Source organism: Panicum hallii, chromosome 3 (assembly GCF_002211085.1).
Source record: "Panicum hallii strain FIL2 chromosome 3, PHallii_v3.1, whole genome shotgun sequence".
In the NCBI taxonomy this organism is placed as follows: Eukaryota; Viridiplantae; Streptophyta; class Magnoliopsida; order Poales; family Poaceae; genus Panicum; species Panicum hallii.
The window spans coordinates 8,945,389-8,963,030 of record NC_038044.1 but is presented as its reverse complement, the minus strand read 5'-3'; the positions used below and the strand labels follow the sequence as shown (position 1 = coordinate 8,963,030).

General features: G+C 51.1%; 3 protein-coding genes across 3 annotated transcripts; 2 read left to right on the top strand and 1 right to left on the bottom strand.

The window, feature by feature from the left end:
• Positions 1-1,349: 1,349 nt before the first annotated feature.
• Positions 1,350-3,077, top strand: LOC112887325 (cyanidin 3-O-rutinoside 5-O-glucosyltransferase-like). Its single transcript, XM_025953468.1, has one exon. The coding sequence runs from the start codon at positions 1,468-1,470 to the stop codon at positions 2,950-2,952; it is 1,485 nt and encodes a 494-aa protein (XP_025809253.1). The 5' UTR covers positions 1,350-1,467; the 3' UTR covers positions 2,953-3,077.
• An 8,188-nt stretch (positions 3,078-11,265) lies between these two features.
• LOC112885139 (strigolactone esterase D14-like) lies at positions 11,266-12,425 on the top strand. The gene is made up of 2 exons (XM_025950806.1): positions 11,266-11,609; positions 11,978-12,425. The coding sequence occupies exons 1-2, from the start codon at positions 11,266-11,268 to the stop codon at positions 12,423-12,425; spliced, it is 792 nt and encodes a 263-aa protein (XP_025806591.1).
• Positions 12,426-13,353: 928 nt separating this feature from the next.
• Positions 13,354-16,428, bottom strand: LOC112887328 (nuclear ubiquitous casein and cyclin-dependent kinase substrate 1-like). Its single transcript, XM_025953471.1, has 3 exons — positions 15,765-16,428; positions 14,151-14,409; positions 13,354-13,981 (listed from the first exon to the last, which is right to left on the bottom strand). The coding sequence occupies exons 1-3, from the start codon at positions 16,089-16,091 to the stop codon at positions 13,632-13,634; spliced, it is 936 nt and encodes a 311-aa protein (XP_025809256.1). The 5' UTR covers positions 16,092-16,428; the 3' UTR covers positions 13,354-13,631.
• Positions 16,429-17,642: the final 1,214 nt, after the last annotated feature.

Here is a 17,642-nt window from a genome sequence, read left to right as displayed (position 1 = left end):
GTGGCGACAAGCGTCGGTGGCTCTCGGTGCAAGCAGCAAGGTGGCTCGATTGGTAGGAAAATAATTAATAGGCTTGTTTGCTATAAGGAGGGGCGGGGCCCAAAGAGGAAATCGGTGGGCTCGTGTCCTACATGGACGACGGGTGGTCACAAGTGACAGAAGAGCCCATGGGTTCAGCACAAACAAATCTTGGGAGGCCCGTTACCATCCTACTACATCTTCTTTCTTTACACCAGGAAGTTAGAGGCGCCCGTCAACCGGGACACCGGGTGGAACATAAACACATACCTAGCCAGTAGCCGGGCAGCTATTTAGATGCCTTCCAATTTTTGTTCAGCTAAAATCAAGGTGCATCAATAAAATTTAGCTATCATTTGATTTACACCTAAAAATTCACATTTCAATATTTATGATCAAAATTATGGCAAATTAGTAGAAACTTGTTAAACCTTACGTGAAGGAAAAGTATCGTTTCCCATATTTTAGCACTAAACGACCAAACTTTAGCATACTCTAATTCTAGCAAGCTATGATATTTGTTTGCCATCATTTTAGCTGGATAAAAATTGACATCCAACCTATAAATGCATCGATTTGCTGCCAAATGCATCCAGATTGATAGGGTTCTATGGCACGTTCCTCCTTCCCGGCCGCCGCCGCCGTCCTGCTCCTCGTCGTGGCCTCTCGTACGCTCCGCCTACCGCCGTGACCTTCGCCGGCTACTGTAGCAGCAATCTCCTCGTTCCTCTCTGATCGATGTGTTAACCGTGTGCGTGCAGGGCTGGGCGCTGCGGCGGTGATCAATCTGCCGGGGGTGCGCCAGACCCGGTGCCAGAAGTGCCCGGGGTACTGCGTCCACGACGACGCGTGCTCCATCATGTGCCGCAACGAGGGCCACGACACCGGCGAGTGCCGCGGCGCGCACCACCGGTGGGGTGCTCGCCGCCGCCGACGAGCTCGCGACCGTGAGTGCTCGTCGGATGCGCCTTGTGCTCGTGTATCGTTTCTTTGGTTACATTGCAAGAGATCGCATTTCTCAATTTTTCCTGGTGAGAAAAAGGATGTGAAATCTGTTGAACAAAATCTCTCCCGGATACATGTTTAATGTTGCGAGAATTATGCTTGCAGCTTGTGTTCGTTCGTGCTACTTCGAAGATATGCTGACGTGTTTACGGAGAATAGTATAGAGCTTGTGTACCTCGTGGTCACCTTCTATGATGATACGACAAGATGACTCATTTGCAGAAAAGTCCAATGAGATAAGGAGGCGGAAAAGCAGTGCAAAAGCAAGAGCACAACAGAAGTACAAATCTTATCGGCTATGCGCAAACGTGCTCGAGTCGCCTCGCCTCACTTTCACTCCTCTGCGGCTCTGCCAGCCATCGCCGCTCCCATTCCTCACATAAGAACGCCCGCGAGGCCGCGACGGTCACTCGCGACGCCGTGGAGCCGCAAGACCTAAGCGCCATGGCCATGGAGCACCACCAGCAGCACTTCCTGATCGTCACGTACCCGGCCCAGGGGCACATCACCCCGGCGCGCCACCTCGCGCGCCGCCTCGCCGGCGCGTGCCCCGGCGCGCGCGTCACCATCTGCGCCCCGCTCTCGGCGTTCCGGCGGATGTTCCCGGGCGCCGCTGCGGTGGCGGGGGAGGAGAGGGTCGACGACGGGGATGAGCAGGTCGCGTACGTGGCCTACTCGGACGGCTACGACGGCGGGTTCGACAGCGCCGCGGACAGCTACGCGCGGTACATGGAGCGGGCCAGGGCGGCCGGGGAGCGCTCGCTGGCCGCGGTGCTCCGCCGCCTCCGCGCCGGCGGGCGCCCCGTGACGTGCGCGGTGTACACGCTGCTCCTGCCGTGGGTGGCGGGCGTCGCGCGGGAGCACGGCGTGGCCGCGACGGCCGTGTTCTGGATCCAGCCGGCCACCGCGCTCGCCGCGTATTACCACTACTTCCGCGGCCACCGGGACGCCGTCGCGGCCGCCGCGGCGTCCGGGGACCCCGGCGCGGCGGTGCGTCTCCCGGGCCTCCCGCCGCTCCGCGTCCGCGACCTGCCGTCGTTCCTCGCCATCACCGACGAGGACAACCCCTTCGCGTTCGTGCTCCCGGAGTTCCGCGAGCTGATCGACGCGCTGGAACGCGGCGACGACTCATCGAGGCCGCAGCCCACGTACGTCCTCGCCAACACGTTCGACGCCCTGGAGCACGACGCACTCGCGTCGTTGAGGCCTCATGTCGACGTCTTTGCCGTCGGGCCCGTGCTCTCGTTCCTGCACGAAGCGGATGACGCCAAGCGCACGCTGTCTCCTCCTCGCGATGTCTTCGACCATGACAGGAACGGCTATCTCAACTGGCTGGACTCCAAGCCGGGCAAGTCGGTGGTGTACATCTCCTTCGGGAGCTCGTCGGTGATGAGCAAGAACCAGGTCGCCGAGATATCCGACGCCATAGCGCGGATGAAGAGACCGTTCCTCTGGGTCCTAAGGAAGGACAACTGCAAGGACAATGAAGACGACGCGGCGATCAAGAGCCTGGCGGCGGCTGCGGGCGCCGCCGGGACGGTGGTGGAGTGGTGCGACCAGGCGCGCGTGCTGTCGCACCCGTCGGTGGCGTGCTTCGTGACGCACGGCGGGTGGAACTCGACCCTGGAGGGCGTGGCCTGCGGCGTGCCGCTGGTCGTGGCGCCGCAGTACTCGGACCAAGGCACGAGCGCCTGGCTCGTCGCGGAGCGGGCTGGCGCCGGCGTCCGCGCGGCGGCGCGCGAGGCGGACGGCGTCGTGGAGGCCGCGGAGATGGCGCGGTGCGTGGCGGCCGCGACGTCGGGGGCGGTTGCGTCCCGCGCCGCGGCGTGGAGGGAGGAGGTGAGGGCGGCCGTGGAAGGCGACGGGGGCTCGGACCGGAGCCTGACGGAGTTCCTGAGGCGGATCGTCGCTGACGGTGCTGGCAACTAGCAGACGACGGGCAGCTCGCTCCATTTCCAGCGAAAAACGAGCGATAATCGAGTGCGATTTGGTCGAGAAATCGATGGATTGTTCCGAAATGAGAATAAAACTCCGTTGAAGGAGATTGACACAGATGGCTCCAATCCAAAATGGTGCAGAAAAGTGCTCGTCTGCGCGTACTAGTCTGCTTCTGCCTGCGTGCTGCTCCAGACGTGCATGCATCTGCAGCCTCAGGAACCCAAGCAAACGTGTCGACGCAGGAAGCGGAGAGCGACGGGCCCCTGCGGACGGACTCAAAGCTGAACTGCTGAAGCGCTGGACCCGGTGAGCACGACGTGATCCTCGTCCCGTCGACCGTGGCCGGACGCACCGAGAGGTCGCCCTCGCCGCGGGCAGAGATGGAGAGGGCAAGGCCCGCGGGGGACGGGAAACAGATGCGCGCGCCACCGAGGCGCGGCGCTCCGACGGGTGGGACGTATCCATCCGTGCGTCGTCCTCTGCTTCGCTGTTGGGGCTGGCCGGCTGGGTCATTCTTTCCGCTGCCCTGCTTTGCTCTGGCGTCGGGACTCGGACGGCATGACTCCTCCGCGCGCTGCCTCCACTGGAGACCTTCCCTGCTCTGGCTGCTCAATGCTCGACGCATGATTCCTGAGTGTTGTGTGGATCACGGTTCACGACGGCGATCGAGTAACAAAACAAAATGGCAGTAGTTTTTAGAAATTTGACAACTGTTGTGAGTTGTGACCAAATCAAAACAGCAGCTAAAACATGGAAGGACGCATCGAAATCTGTAGGGGATGTAAAGACGGGACAAAAATTTGTTTGCAATTATCCATAATACACATGCTGTTTTTCATACGGAGCCATCAGCATTGGTGAAAATCTTTATCTCTTGATTGGGATGGAGTATTTGCTTTTCAGAGAGCAGAGCTTGCAACATTAGTATCCCCAATTGGGTTCATGACAAAAATGCCTATCCAATGTTAACAACACAGTGTCGACAAGAAGTTTCTTTGCCTTGACTTCTCTAGATTTGGTAAGCTCCAATATCTCAACAGTGACAACTAAAATCGGTGTAAAGAAGCACCCATTGCGAAAGAACTACTGTAAAAGTTATCAGGCACGAAAGGGTGCTAGTAATTCACATGTGTCAGTCCCCAGCCAAGCCAATGCTTTATATACTGCTGCCAACCACCTCTAGCTGCGTGCTAATACATAAGAGCCGTACTATAATTTTCCGTCCAGTCCGAAGACCGTGGGCCGGCCCACGGCTCAGCTTTTTGGCCTGGCACGTGCGCGGCCCGGCACGAGGCTCGTGCCGTGCCTCGGCCGACTCGTCAGCACGTGGACCGGCTCAGGACGGCATGTTTACGTGGGGCACGGGAGGCCTCCCCTCCCCTTCCGTTCCACATGTCTCCTCCCTTCCTCGCGCCGTCGCCGCCTCCTCGACTGCCTGCTCCACGGCGGCGGCGCCACCCACTCCTCCCTTGCTTGCGCTGTGGCCGGCGTCACCCGCGCTGCGCTAGCGGCTGGCAGCACCCCCTCTTCCCTCCCCACGCTGCGGTTGAAGACGCCTTCCTTGCTGCGCTGGCGGCCGGCGTTGCCCCCTCCTCCCTTCACGCGCTGTGGCCGGCGCCGGCCCTTCCTCTCCTCCCAGCGCTAAGGCTGGTGCTGCACCCTCCCCTTCGCGCGCTGAGTTGGCGGCCGGAAGCGCCCCCCTCCTCCCTTCCTGTGCTGCGGCTGACGCTGGCCCTCCTCACTGCACCGGCGGCCAGCGATGCCCCCTCCTCCCTTCACACGTCGCGGCCGGCGCCGGCCCTTCCTCCCCTCCTAGCGCTGCCGCCCCATGCTTTGCATCGCCACGCAGCACCTCCTCTCCCTATGCGGTGGTGCAGCTGGCGCCGCCCCTCCACCACACCGCGGCCGCCTCGTCCCCCACTCATGGCCTCACGGCGAGCAGCGCTGCTCCCTTCTCCCTCCCCGCGTCACCGCGCGGCGGCTGGCGCCGCCTTCTCCTCCCCTCCACTCTATCACCCATCACCTCCACGCCAAGCGGGCCAATCAGGCCTGCTGCTGTCAAACGAGCCGATCGGGCCGGCTCGACACGAAAAACATATCTTTTGTGCCGTGCTTGGGCCGAGGCCTCGGCACATGGGCCGGCCTGGCACGGCCCGAATAAGTAATCGGGCCAATCGGGCCGTACCGTGCCGGGCAGCCCGGATGGCCAACTATAGCCGCGGTCCAAGGCTGGGGCAATCGGGAGAAGAAAAGATATGCTAAAGACAAGTCGTGTGAAAACAGCGTAATATGTAGACTCCAGTTTGATGGCCATTCTTCTTTCTTTTCCAACTCATGTAAATGAAATGACAGCTGGTCACAACTTTCATATGATAGGATAGCATGCCACAGCAGCGCAGCTGGAGAAGCTTATTACCTGAAATTACCCTTCGTGCCTCATTGCCTGAGATTCAACACTTCGATTGTCACTATTGCTTCATACTGGAGGTTGGAGCTCAACAAATCTAGAGAAGTCAAGAACGAGGGACTGCAAGCAAAGGGAATTTTTTTCCCTCAGGGTTTGATGCAACCCTGTAAAGTAAGAGATCCAACAACACAAGAACAATGAATAGTTTTGCATCAGAGACCAGATGTGCATGTCGTCTGCAACCTCAGGAACCCAGCGTGTCGCCGCGAGAAGCAGAAAACGAGGGCGGCCGTGCGGCTGGAGAGCATCTTCACCAGTTCACCGGCGTGAATCCTATCGTGAGTCGTGACCTTCAGGTCTGCACTGCCAGACGAAACACCGAAGACCGGACCGGGCACCGCCTCGCCGAGCTATAGGTCCTCACCGTCTCGGTCCAAGGAGTTAGCGAAGCGCAGCGCCGCCACCGCGGCCGAATTGCCGGAGGAGGTAGGAGCGCGAGACGAGCGCAAGAGAACCGGAGGCAGCGGCTAGACGGGTGGAATCCGGAGGTTCGGATGCTAAAGCAGGATCCATCGCGCCCGTGCAAGCGGAGATCACCGGCGGCAACGCGGGCTTGCCGGGTGCTCCGACGCCGGCATCCGGCATATTTGCAAAATGCCCGAAGGGGTACTTTCGTAAATATTTGGATCATATATTTTCAAAATGCCCTATAGTTTGGATCACGATTAAGGATCGATCCAGGGTCTTATCTGTAAAATGTGGGATTATATATTTTCGCACAGCTCCCTAGTTTTCCTAGTTTGGATCGTGATTATTAGTCGCGATCCATACTAAAGGGCATTCTATAAATATTGAATTATATATTTGCAGAAAACCCACTGATTTGGATCGCAATCCAAATTAGGGGTCCATTTGTAAAATTCTCGAACTAATATTTGCATAAAACTCCCTGGGTTTGGACGCCTCCGGCTCCGGCATCTACGGCGGCGGCGGCGGCTCCAGCTTCATTTCCAAGTCCCATACTAGCTCAGGCCATCCCCTAGTACAAGAGATTCACCCCTCAGCTCTGCCTGCGGCAGCAAGCCGCACGCATCAGCTCGCGCGACCGGGCATGGCCGGGTCTGGCGTCGTCGTCTCCTCCCAGGACACGGTACTCTACGCGGCCATCGGCCTCTGTTTGTTGGATTCACTGCCACATCCGCACGCGATTCCCACTTCCAGGCTGCGATGGCGGCTGCTGCTTGCTCTGCCGCCATGGGAGGCGAAACAGAGCTGCTTTCTTCCCGCCCCCGCCGGCCGCCGTGTGATCTTTTTCTAATGCAATGCGAATTCCACGCGGAATCGAGCTATTTCTCGGTTAAGACTGTAGAGATTTCTTGGTTTTGACAACCTGAATTGAAGTTCCAATTCTGGCAATTAGCAGCCAAATATACAAAGCAAATGTTCCGCACATCTCACAACGCACACTCGATTACCCTTCCAACCGTCCTGATTCAACTCTCTTACTGCTTCCATCTTCGAGCTCGCTGCTTGCCCATGCCGGTATCTCAGAGCACACATCAAAGGGCCACGCCTGGAATGCAACGTCACATACAAAGCAAATGGTCGGACCACGACGTAACCGTCCTCGCCACGGGTGGAGGGCGAGAGGGACGGCCGGGCCGGCGGCGGGGAAGGGAAACAGATGTGCGCGCCACCTACGCACGGCACCGAGACGGATGCAACGTATCCATCCGTCCGCCCTCTGCTTCGCTGTTCTTGCTAGGTGCCGTCCTGCGTCCTCTCGCTGCTCTGCTTTGTCTCTGCTGTTCAGAGTTCAGACCAAACGGCACGTCTCCCCCGTTTCTGCTTTGCTGGACGTTCGCTGATCTAGCTGCTCAGCGTTTGACGCATGATTCCGAAGATTATTGTGTGGATGTGATCATCACGAGGGATTGAGTAAAAGAAGATTTGAAATTGCCAAATTGGCAGGAACTCTGAGAAATTTTAAAACTTGGTGAACGAATCGCCAGCCGATTAAGGTTGTTGAGAAATCTGAAACGGATGCGTGGAAATCGTGAGCCAAAAGTTGCAAAAGAGAGAGGATGGTTCGTTACGATAGCTCTAGTAGCTTACACAGCGAGGCCACAAGTTTAGAGATGGATTCATGTATCATAGTGGCAGAGCAAGCATTGGAAACTGAGCAAACAAAGGGTTCTGCTTCTTAGACGTTCAGCTTATGCGCTCTGTATATTCTTGTATTCTACTGTAGATTGTGTAGGTGATAGTATATAGAATGTTAAAGTGCTGTAATGGTATGTGTATAGGCTGACTGATCCTCACATGTTTGATTCTAGGCATCATCTATTGGGCGGTTCATGGGAATGTGTATAAATTGACCTTGTCATATGCCTGTGCTGCATTGATTCTCAACATGTAATATCAGAAATTCAGAACTATAGCATGTAAATTTTGTAATTGGGACTGTTGATTATTGTGTAAGGTTTAACGTTCATCAGCATCTAATAATTCCAATAGGAGTCTATATAGAGTGACCTTTGGAGGTTTGTCCATAAGGCACAATAATGTCCACGAAGCTCTGGGCCATTTTGAAACACCAGATTAGGAGAACGAAGGAATTTGAAAGGAATGTATGAATATATGTGCAAACTAGAATGAATATTGTGGGTTTGATTATAATTCAATGGCTAGCTTGCATCAACTATAGAAAAGGATAGAATCCATGCGATTGTAGCATAGCATTCCCAATTTCCTCATCATCAATCACATGCGCAAAAAGCATGAAGCAATGCCAAATTCAACTAAGCTTCATCGCTAATGGAACTTCAATCGAGAGTCCATATGAGTAAGACATGAACAGTCTCTAGAAATAACTATGTCAATTCCTGGATGCAAAAGGTTACAAAAATGAACAAAACTGTTGGTCTTTATATTTATTTTTCTTCAAAGTTTCTAGGAACTCAATTGTTCCATCCGTTGCTTCGTAAGATTCCAATTTAAAGAGGCTATTCTTGTGCTCTAAAGGTCAATGGAGCCATAAGTGTTTTTTAGGATTAAAACACTATATAATGTTTCTATAAAAGGGCTCTCAAGATATATATTTTTATACAATTTTAGTATAAATATTTCTATCAACCATGCATACAATAGTATGAGAATGTAAGGACAAGCTAAGTTAAGCTTAGTCAAAGATTCTAAGCAAGTCAAATTCTTTTCCAAACTAATCATTCAAGTTACTCGTATGTCTATTTCAAAACCATGCACATAATACGCGTGAAGCATGTCGCGAGGCCTAGCTAAACTTGGTCACAGATTCTAAACGAGTCAAACCTTACTGTGAGTTATTGAAGTACTATTCAAAATCTTGTCTCGCCTTAGATTTCTTACTAGGATCCCTTCGAGGCGCCCGAGGTTGTTATGTCATTCGCCATTGAGGAAAAAGAAGTACTATGCATTCTCCACTTCTTGGCTTCTCCAGATTTGTTGAGCTCCAATATCTCACAATCAATATGGCAACTAAACTAATAGCACAGAAAACAGGAGCGGACCTCAGTAGAGGCGAAACTAGGCTCTAGCCCCTGCTTCCCCAAAGCAAATTTTCTAATGTTCAATCAGCGCATAGCCCTCTGATGTATTATTGTCCATTCTTGGGTCACGTTCCGTCACCGACAGGAAAGACTCCATTGCGAAGGGACTACTGTGTAAACTATAAGGAGGAGATATGAAACAACGCTCGTATTCCAAATATCTCACTCCATCTGGATGCTTATATAATGTGGCATTGTGCTAAGCTCCCCTAGCTATGGCATGCCATCGTATCACATGAGAGTTTGACCGGTTGTCATTTCATCTACATGAGTTTCTTCAAGGGAAAAAGGTACATGCATGATAGCACATGCGTTTCCCATGTATTTCCGCTGTGAAGGCCCGCAATGCGGCATCGCGCGGTGGATGACGAGAGCTGGCGATTCCACAGAGGCAGAATTGTTCGCTAGTACTTGCCGCTGGGGCAATCAAGGGAAGCAGTACATGCTGGGGAGGTTTGCGCCATACCTCTTAGATTTTGAACTCGAGGAGGATGAACAGGCGTCTACTTCTCTCTCATATGAAGGATTGATTGAACAATTTATTTTGAGGAAAAAACAGCCCTTTACATGCCTATTAAACAATGAATAATGGTTCTCTGGGTTGTTTAGGCCCTAAACGACCAGACCGTTTGCTCGGTCAAAAAACGTTTAGAAATGGGTGACTTGAGGAGCCTATGCTAGGTGGGTTAAACGAGCCCTTCTGGCATTGAATTTTGGTTGTGGTGGAGCCCGTTCAAGCGTCGTGATCTGTGGCCGGCTAGCTAGCTCCTGTTGACGAGGTGTTCGACAGAATACCCAAGATAAGAGAATACATACATGTTTACAGGAAAAGTTTATGAAATCAGCATAAAAGTAATCTCTCATAATAAAAAATCATTCAAAACATCACCAATGTCTTTCAAATTAAATCATGTCAGGTTCTTTTTCTATAGTAAGTTGAATTAGAAATAGAATATGAGATAATGATATCCCATGAACTAGCTAACTTTTAGTCAGTTTGATCGATGCCATTGACAAGGAACATTCCATTTGGCCTGTTGAACTAGATGGATTCTTACATGCATGGCTGGCCATTTCTGATGCTATTTGCACTAACACAAAATCTGGCAACCATCAAGTTCATATATGTCCGGCCTAATATTTTCTCTGATTTAACTAGCCAGCATACACTTGTTGAAACGGTCTTTTGATCAGGTGACGACTCAATAGTATATGTAAACTAATTAAATCAGCGTAGAACCTTATGTTTGAGTAAACAACGGCACGACAACGACATCTGATTATGAGAATCCGTTGTTTCCAGACAAGTAGCAGTGATGGAGATATCATATCATTGGATGCGACAATAACATGGCTTCGAAAGAGGTTGCACTTAGATTTTGGCCTCCCAATTAATCAGAGATGCTCGGAGCATTAAATAAGTATGAGGAGATGCTTTTTTTTTTTCAACAAAGGAATGCTTGCCAATCTTTGTGGCTGTTTGTTTATTTGGCTTCTGACAATGAATTTATCCCGTCAGTTAAAACTACAAATTTCGAATAACGTCAGGCCAAGGTTTAGTCTTCCTTTTTGTTTCAAAAAAGTTATAACAATTGTAGTTTATCTGCGTGCTTAGATCATCTAAGGATCATAGACCTGATCTGTCCTTCGAGGAAGAGGAACTTGATCTATTCGACCATGGAGGCCAGCTTACTGTATAAACTAGCAAGAAAGTTTGATTAACAGTTTGGACTGTTGAGATTGTGAGTTCCAGTGCTATTCTAAAGCCACCTTGTGCCCTACCAATGCAAATTAGGTGCTCCTGTAAACTGAACACGCCTCACCTACGACAAAAGCGGACCATCCGAAGCCCTAGTCCTCGAGCTCATGGGAATCTTCCGGGTCGCAGTCACGGGCGCAAGGCGCCAAGCAACACCTTTTTCCGCTCGGCGTCATCGTCGATGCGGACGCGAGGTGGCAGCATCAGCAGTTGCTGAGACATGCAGGCTCTCTTGTGACACCCCTGCTTGTTCCCACCCCGGTGGCTCATGCAGCTGTCCACCTCCGCTCCTTACAATTAATAGAATATTCATTCCCTCCGCGCACCACATCACGTCATCGCCCCTCCTCCGATCCTCTCGCTGTCGATCTCTCCGCTCGATCTTATCTAAGGGCGGCTGTAGCTGATCATGAATTCAGGCTATAAATTCAGATGAAACGTAGCTCACCGTGCCTTCTCATCGATCACCACAGGCGAAGAAGCAGCAGCAGCAACTGGTGTAGCTGTAGCTAGCTGTAGCTAGCTTAGGCTCTCCCTTTGGCATTGGGAAGATGAACGCGAGGGTGTTCGGCAACGACGGCGGGGAGACGGTGGTGCTGGCGCACGGGTACGGCGGCACCCGGTTCACCTGGGAGGACGTCGTCCCGGCGCTGGTGGAGAGGTTCCGGGTCGTCGTCTTCGACTGGAGCTTCTCCGGCGCCGCCAAGGACGGCGGCGAGAGGTACTGCTGCTCGTACCACGGCCTGGCCGACGAGCTGGTGGCGCTCATGGACGAGCTGGGGGTGCGCCGGGCGGCGTTCGTGGGGCACTCCATGGCCGGCATGATCGGCTGCATTGCGTCCGTCGCGCGGCCGGACCTCTTCAGCCACCTCGTGCTCGTCGGAGCCTCGCCGAGGTACGTCGAGATCAGACACTTGGAGCTTGGAGGTAGCAATTTAATTGCATGCAAGACTTTCCTGAAGCTAGGACCACGTTTATTAACCTCGTAAATAAATCCAGCCCGATTTAGTCATAGGTTTACCGCTGGCTTATCTGGCCTCTGATTACATGTAACACATGTTACGTTGATCCAAATAGTCGAGAATGTAAAAACAAAAAAGGACGAAAATGTGACCTCAAGTTAGATGTAGTAATCGGCTACTCGCGTATCTTCGAACGCTCAATGAGCGTTATTGTAAAACTGCCAAACTTGAGCATGTCAACCAACCAAACAACAGGTTATAGAATATATACTTCCAGACTGCAGCGTTGCACTTTTTGTAGGTACATCAACGAGGACGGCTACGAGGGCGGCTTCGAGCCCGGTGACGTGGACGCGATGCTCGCGGCCGCCGGCGCGGACTTCGCGGCGTGGGCGCCGCGCTTCGCGGAGGCCGTCGTCGGGCCGGGCCACCCGTCCGCCGCCGCCAGGTTCGCCAAGCAGCTCGGGGCGATGCGCCCGGACGCCGCGCTCCGCGTCCTGCGCGCCGTGCTCACCAGCGACCTCCGGGCCGTGCTCCCGGACGTCGCGGCGCGCTGCACCATCGTGCACTGCGCCCGCGACGCCGTGGCGCCGCTCGCCGTCGCGCGGTACATGCAGCGCGCGATGGCCGGGAGCGGCGGCGGCGTCGGGGCGGACACGGTGGTGATCGAGTCCTCCGGTCACTTCCCGCAGCTCACCGCGCCTAAGGAGTTCGTCAGGGTTGTGGAGACCATCCTGCTCGACCGCTGATCGAGCTAGCTATACCAATATAATACCAGCCATGGGATTTCGAGGCAGTTAAAGTTAGTTAATTTATGTATGGTGCTTTGTTAGTTTCTGCTTGCTTGCTTGCTTGCTTGTAATCACACTAATCACCGTTAGTTGGTTTGCTCTATATTTGTACAAGATGTGAAGTCTGATCTGTGAGAAATGTAATAATGTCTGGGTTGTACATGTAATATACACATGAATGCTAGAAGTATTTGTTAATTTCTACAATATTTCCAAGTTGGTTGATCTTAACAAGAGAAGCCAGAAAATATCTTTCAATCATGAAAAGAAAATAGTATGCATGATAACTTGCTAAAATATGACCTTGAAGCAATAGGCGACCCTTTAATTAATACATATTATTGATGTATATAATATTTTGAAAATAAATTCCACCTGCTTGCTAGGTTTTGAAAAATGATAATGTCCTGCCTCCATACTGTTGGAGCTCCGCACCATGACAGTGGCTACTTTTAAACATATGCTGATGTTTAGAAGAAGGTTCTCTGTTTTAAAATATTTGACGCTCGAACCTTAACCAGCCCATCTCCAGCCTATTATTCATCAGTAGCCTGACCTAGCCCAACTGCCCGAGGGCAAGGAGCCTTCTATCCAGTGAACCAAGATGGTGGACTCGCACAGATCATCAATCCGTCTGCTGCTCTCAGGCAGCATATCCGCCAGCATCCGACCCAGGCCGCAGAAAATTTTCTTCCTGACCCTGAGGGTGGTGCCTGGGCCAAGCAAGCTTTCCAGGACCATATCCAAACAGGCCCAGTGCTAGCGCACCTTCAAAGGCATGCCAACTCAACCACATATTTGTATCTCCCATGGATTGAAGGATATGTAAACCCTGTGCCAGGAAAATCAACGGCATGATATACGATCTACGAACAATTTGCAGACATTTAAGCAAGAAGATAGGTATCCAATATCCCATATATTTCCATATAGTCAGCAAGGTTCCTATGACCAACACCTCAGAGCCCATTTACACCATCATCCAGAATCCAGCGACAATTAGGCCCCCTACACCAAATATAATTACCAAAACGAGCTTACGAGCATCAGACAACACTTCCACCAAGTCATAAACACAGCATCTCAAAAAACTTGTTGCGGAGTCCAAAACGAACAAGGGGATATCAGAGCTCAAAAGTTCTCTAGATCCAAAATCAGGGCAGTTCACCGCAGAGGCTGCTGGTTGTAATGGCTCTTCTCTTTCTTCTTTGCTGCAGCAAGCCTGGCACTCCTTGCTGCGGCTTCGGACGCGGCGATCTTTGCTGCTGCATCCATCTCTTTGCTTGACTTCTTTTTCTTCATAGAAGCTACCTTCTTTATGCGTTCCTTGACATCCACTGAAGCAGTGTCTTCATCAGGTTCTTCCGATCCATTGCCCTGATCCTGTGCTTCCTTTGATTCTTTTGAAGACTTGTCTTTCTTAGATTTCTTCTTCTTTGAGCTCTTACTCTCCGGAGGAGCAGGTGCATCTTCCTTTTTCTCTCCATCAGTGGCTTCATCTGCGTCTTTCTTACCTGCAACAGAAGATTTGGAATCAGCAACTTCACCCCACAAAAGTGGTAAATCTTGAGCAAACATGGCCAACCATTAAGGCATCAACACACCCGGATTGAGTTTGTTCAGTATGCATGTAATTCTTCGTGAAGGACAATTTAGTGGAGAAAGAGACTGGACGTGACTTACCATTTGATTCATCTTGAGTGGAATTGGCTGGTGTGCCAAGTCCCAACTCAGCCAAAACAGCATCAAGCTCTGCTAGTTCTTTTTTCTTCAATTCCTTCTTGGAAAGTTGTCTTTCAGTATCTTTGGGTGCTGTAGGTGGAGCTGCAGCATTCTTCACAGTTGGTTCATCAGGGACAGCATCTTCTGCTTCATGCTCATGTTCCTCATCAGCATCAGCATCGACCTCATCATCAAGGCCATCATCTTCACTCTCAATTTCCTGCATTGTGGGAGGCATTTAGAGTGTTACCAGTACTACTATTCAGGTAAGAATATTGCATAGTGCACTTAGAATGAACTGACAGCGTATAAGGTTAACAGGAAAGACATATGGAAAGGTAAATAAAACAAGCTCTGCTGATGCAGGACTTGGGAGGCAAGAGTATTTCACAAGTCCACAATAATTTGCTGCCCGTTTCAGAACCTATATAGTAGCATAGTAACATCTACATAGCACCTTGCACAAGAACTTCGGATTCATTCCTGTATATATCTCAGCAAAATTTAAACTCAGGCAGATGCAAGATACATTCCACAATTAGTCAGCAATGTGCACAAACGTCCATAAATGCAGGTGTGACACCATCTTATAAAATAAAGTTCTTTCCCCAGCCCTGTTTTCTTTACTTAATGGCAAGAAGGGTTCTAGTTAGATTTCTGGAGTAACTAATGAACTACAAAAAACATGCCAAATTTGGAAAAAAATAAAGGTTGAATCAAAGAATCAATAAGGCCACATGCTAAACCAAAAGTGGGATATCATGGTAAAGTCATTTTTCAGGTAGATGTCAAGAATAAGCAGGTGCCACTAATGCCAGCATTATCTATCAGCAACAACTGGACTGCTCAAGGACACTGATGTGTCTTTTGCTTCCATGGAGCCCATTAGCCGTTATTGGTTCCCTATCTGATTCGCTAAACCTAGCCAAGATTTCCATAGATACTTTTTATTCGTTACTACTTGTCCTATTTAATGTATGAGTGTACATATCAACTTACGTTACCATGCTAGGGCTTCTAACGGCAAGAATCCATCAATAACAAGTCGGTGCATATACCATCCATGCTTACAATTAATGGATAAGCTATAAACTACTGCAAATCATAGCACATTATACGAACCCAAAACCACGATTGGCTATCGTGTAGGCTGTCAATTGAAGTGTGTACAGGGCACATCAACGCCACGCAAGCAAAGCGTTTCAGTAACGCATAACAACAACTAATAACCTTATCATGCAAACATCCAATTCAGCACAAGATGCCTAGGTGAAACTTTTGTCCGTGACACCACCCAAACATCATACTAAAATTGGCGCCAAGCAACATACTAGAATTGGCGCCAAACATCCTGCAGTGCAACTATGTCTTCAAGACCAATCTACATACCATCATGTCGTGTCTAAATGACTGAATCATCAGAAAGCATGCATATGGCATAACCACAAACTTATAAGAAAAAAAAAGAGACAGGAAATTTTGACAACAAGACGAATTGCGATTCAGCTATTCATACAGCACAGGCATTTCATTGAGGGATGCTCGGGAGCAGACATGATGAGAGGCGAGACGGACCTCTTCCAGGGCGGGCGCGTCGCGCTGGTCCTTGGCGTCGTTGCGGCGGTTGTTCCCCCAGATGGGCCTGGGCGGCGGCGCGGTGGTGGCGAAGTAGTCGTCATCATCGTCATCCTCGACGTCGGCCCACGACTTGGTGGTGAGGGGCGCGGGCGCCCAGAAGACCTCCGGCTTGCGCTCCTCCTCCCTGGCGGCGGGCTTGCCCCCCTTGTCCGCCGCCGGCTTCTTCTTCTTCTTCTTGAGCGTCTCGAGCGCCGCGAAGACGTTCCCGCTGCCGATCCTCGGCTCCTCCGCCGCGCCGGCGCGCCTGCTCCCTCCGCCCGCCATCTTCGCGACTTCGCCCACCACACAGCAGCCGAACAAAAGGAGAGGGAAAAAAAAACGATCTCCGCCCCACGATCTGCGGCGACGGCGCGGGGATGGCGAGGACGGGAGGGGGGAATCGAGAGGGAGGCGACGGCGGGCTAGGGTTTGCGGGACGGGGCTGGATCGGATTTGGAGGTGCTCGCCTGCTCGGCTCGGTTACTTGTTCGTTCCGGCTCCTGGGTTTGTGTGCCGGTGCCTGCGCCGCGGAGTGGAGAGGAGACGGGAGACGGGAGAGGCGAGCGAAATTATCCGCGAGCACGAGGGAGGAGGAGGGGGCCCTGCGGCCGTGGGCCTCGTGGTTGAATCGGACGGACGGGGAGGAGCGAGAGCTCAGAGGACGACGGGCTTTGGGTCGGTGCGTCTCCGTGGGCGCGGGCGCGGCGGCGGTGCCGTGTGCAGCCTTGCAGCCCGCCGCCTGTCTGTACAGTTTGTGTCCGTCCTGTCTGCTTGGGCCTGGGCCCGGATCTAGATAGGATCTTGCGTGCACAAGCTTTTACTAGCACCCGCTCAAAAGAAAAAAAAAAGAAAAATGTTCAAAAAAGAAAAAGGATTTTAGCACCTATCGCTATTTCACCAAACTTTTTTTTTGTCGCATCGGCAGGCAACAGGAACTACAATAGATTTGTGCAAGTGGTACTGCATTACTGCCTGTATATAAAATGGCTCGATATACCATGGATTATGATAAGAGGCACTCACAAAAGTAAACACACTTTTGATATACAGTAGAAAAGCACCGTAGCACACTTGGGGTGGCAAAAATAGATTCCATTCAGAGACCCACCACAAAATCGCACTTGCGTTTCTCTCCAAGCAGCATCATACGTCGAGATCCAGAATTATCCACGTGGCTGGTAAGCGACGGAGCGGATATCGATGGCTTTTAAAACTTGCACCACTGTATCACCACAACAGCCAAACGTCTTGACCTGCACCATGTCTTTGAAAACATTTGTTTGGTCGGAGCCATTTTTGTATTTGGACGGAGCGAGCTCTGCACAAAACTAAATGGAACATAGCTAAATCAAGTGTACATAGCTAAAACAATACAATCATTGCTAAAAGATGTCATTTATGCAATCCCATATCTCTGTAATATTAATCTTCCATGATAATCTGGAATCTGAAATTCCATTTTCTTTGGTCCTTGACATTTGAAAACGAATCTCAGATCCTAGATTCTTGCTGTAAGCTCAATTTTTGCGAGAATATCTCCATCCAGGTTTGAGATTGAGGAAAGGGAGTAGATTAAGCTCTTTTTGTCCTAGACATCACAAATACACGTATGGAAAGGTTCATCTCTATAGACCTACCCAATGATGCTATACTTGTTAAATCAAACGAATAGAAAAAAATTCCAAGGCAAAGTATTGAGTATTTTATTATGCAGAGGACATTCATAAACATTATTTAGAAACATTGGGGTGATGCAACAGATGGGTTGATACAAACAATTTTGTTTTTCTAAAGTATCACCATTGTGTTGATATTTCCATGTCAATCAGTACTCCA

Bases quoted from the DNA above. Each gene is read 5' to 3' on its own strand.
- LOC112887325 (XM_025953468.1), top strand. From the start codon at position 1,468: ATGGCCATGGAGCACCACCAGCAGCACTTCCTGATCGTCACGTACCCG.
- LOC112885139 (XM_025950806.1), top strand. From the start codon at position 11,266: ATGAACGCGAGGGTGTTCGGCAACGACGGCGGGGAGACGGTGGTGCTG. The intron at 11,610-11,977 runs GTACGTCGAGAT...CACTTTTTGTAG, and splicing joins CTCGTCGGAGCCTCGCCGAG to GTACATCAACGAGGACGGCT.
- LOC112887328 (XM_025953471.1), bottom strand. From the start codon at position 16,091: ATGGCGGGCGGAGGGAGCAGGCGCGCCGGCGCGGCGGAGGAGCCGAGG. The intron at 14,410-15,764 runs GTCCGTCTCGCC...CCCACAATGCAG, and splicing joins ACGCGCCCGCCCTGGAAGAG to GAAATTGAGAGTGAAGATGA. The intron at 13,982-14,150 runs GTAAGTCACGTC...CTTCTGTTGCAG, and splicing joins CACTCAAGATGAATCAAATG to GTAAGAAAGACGCAGATGAA.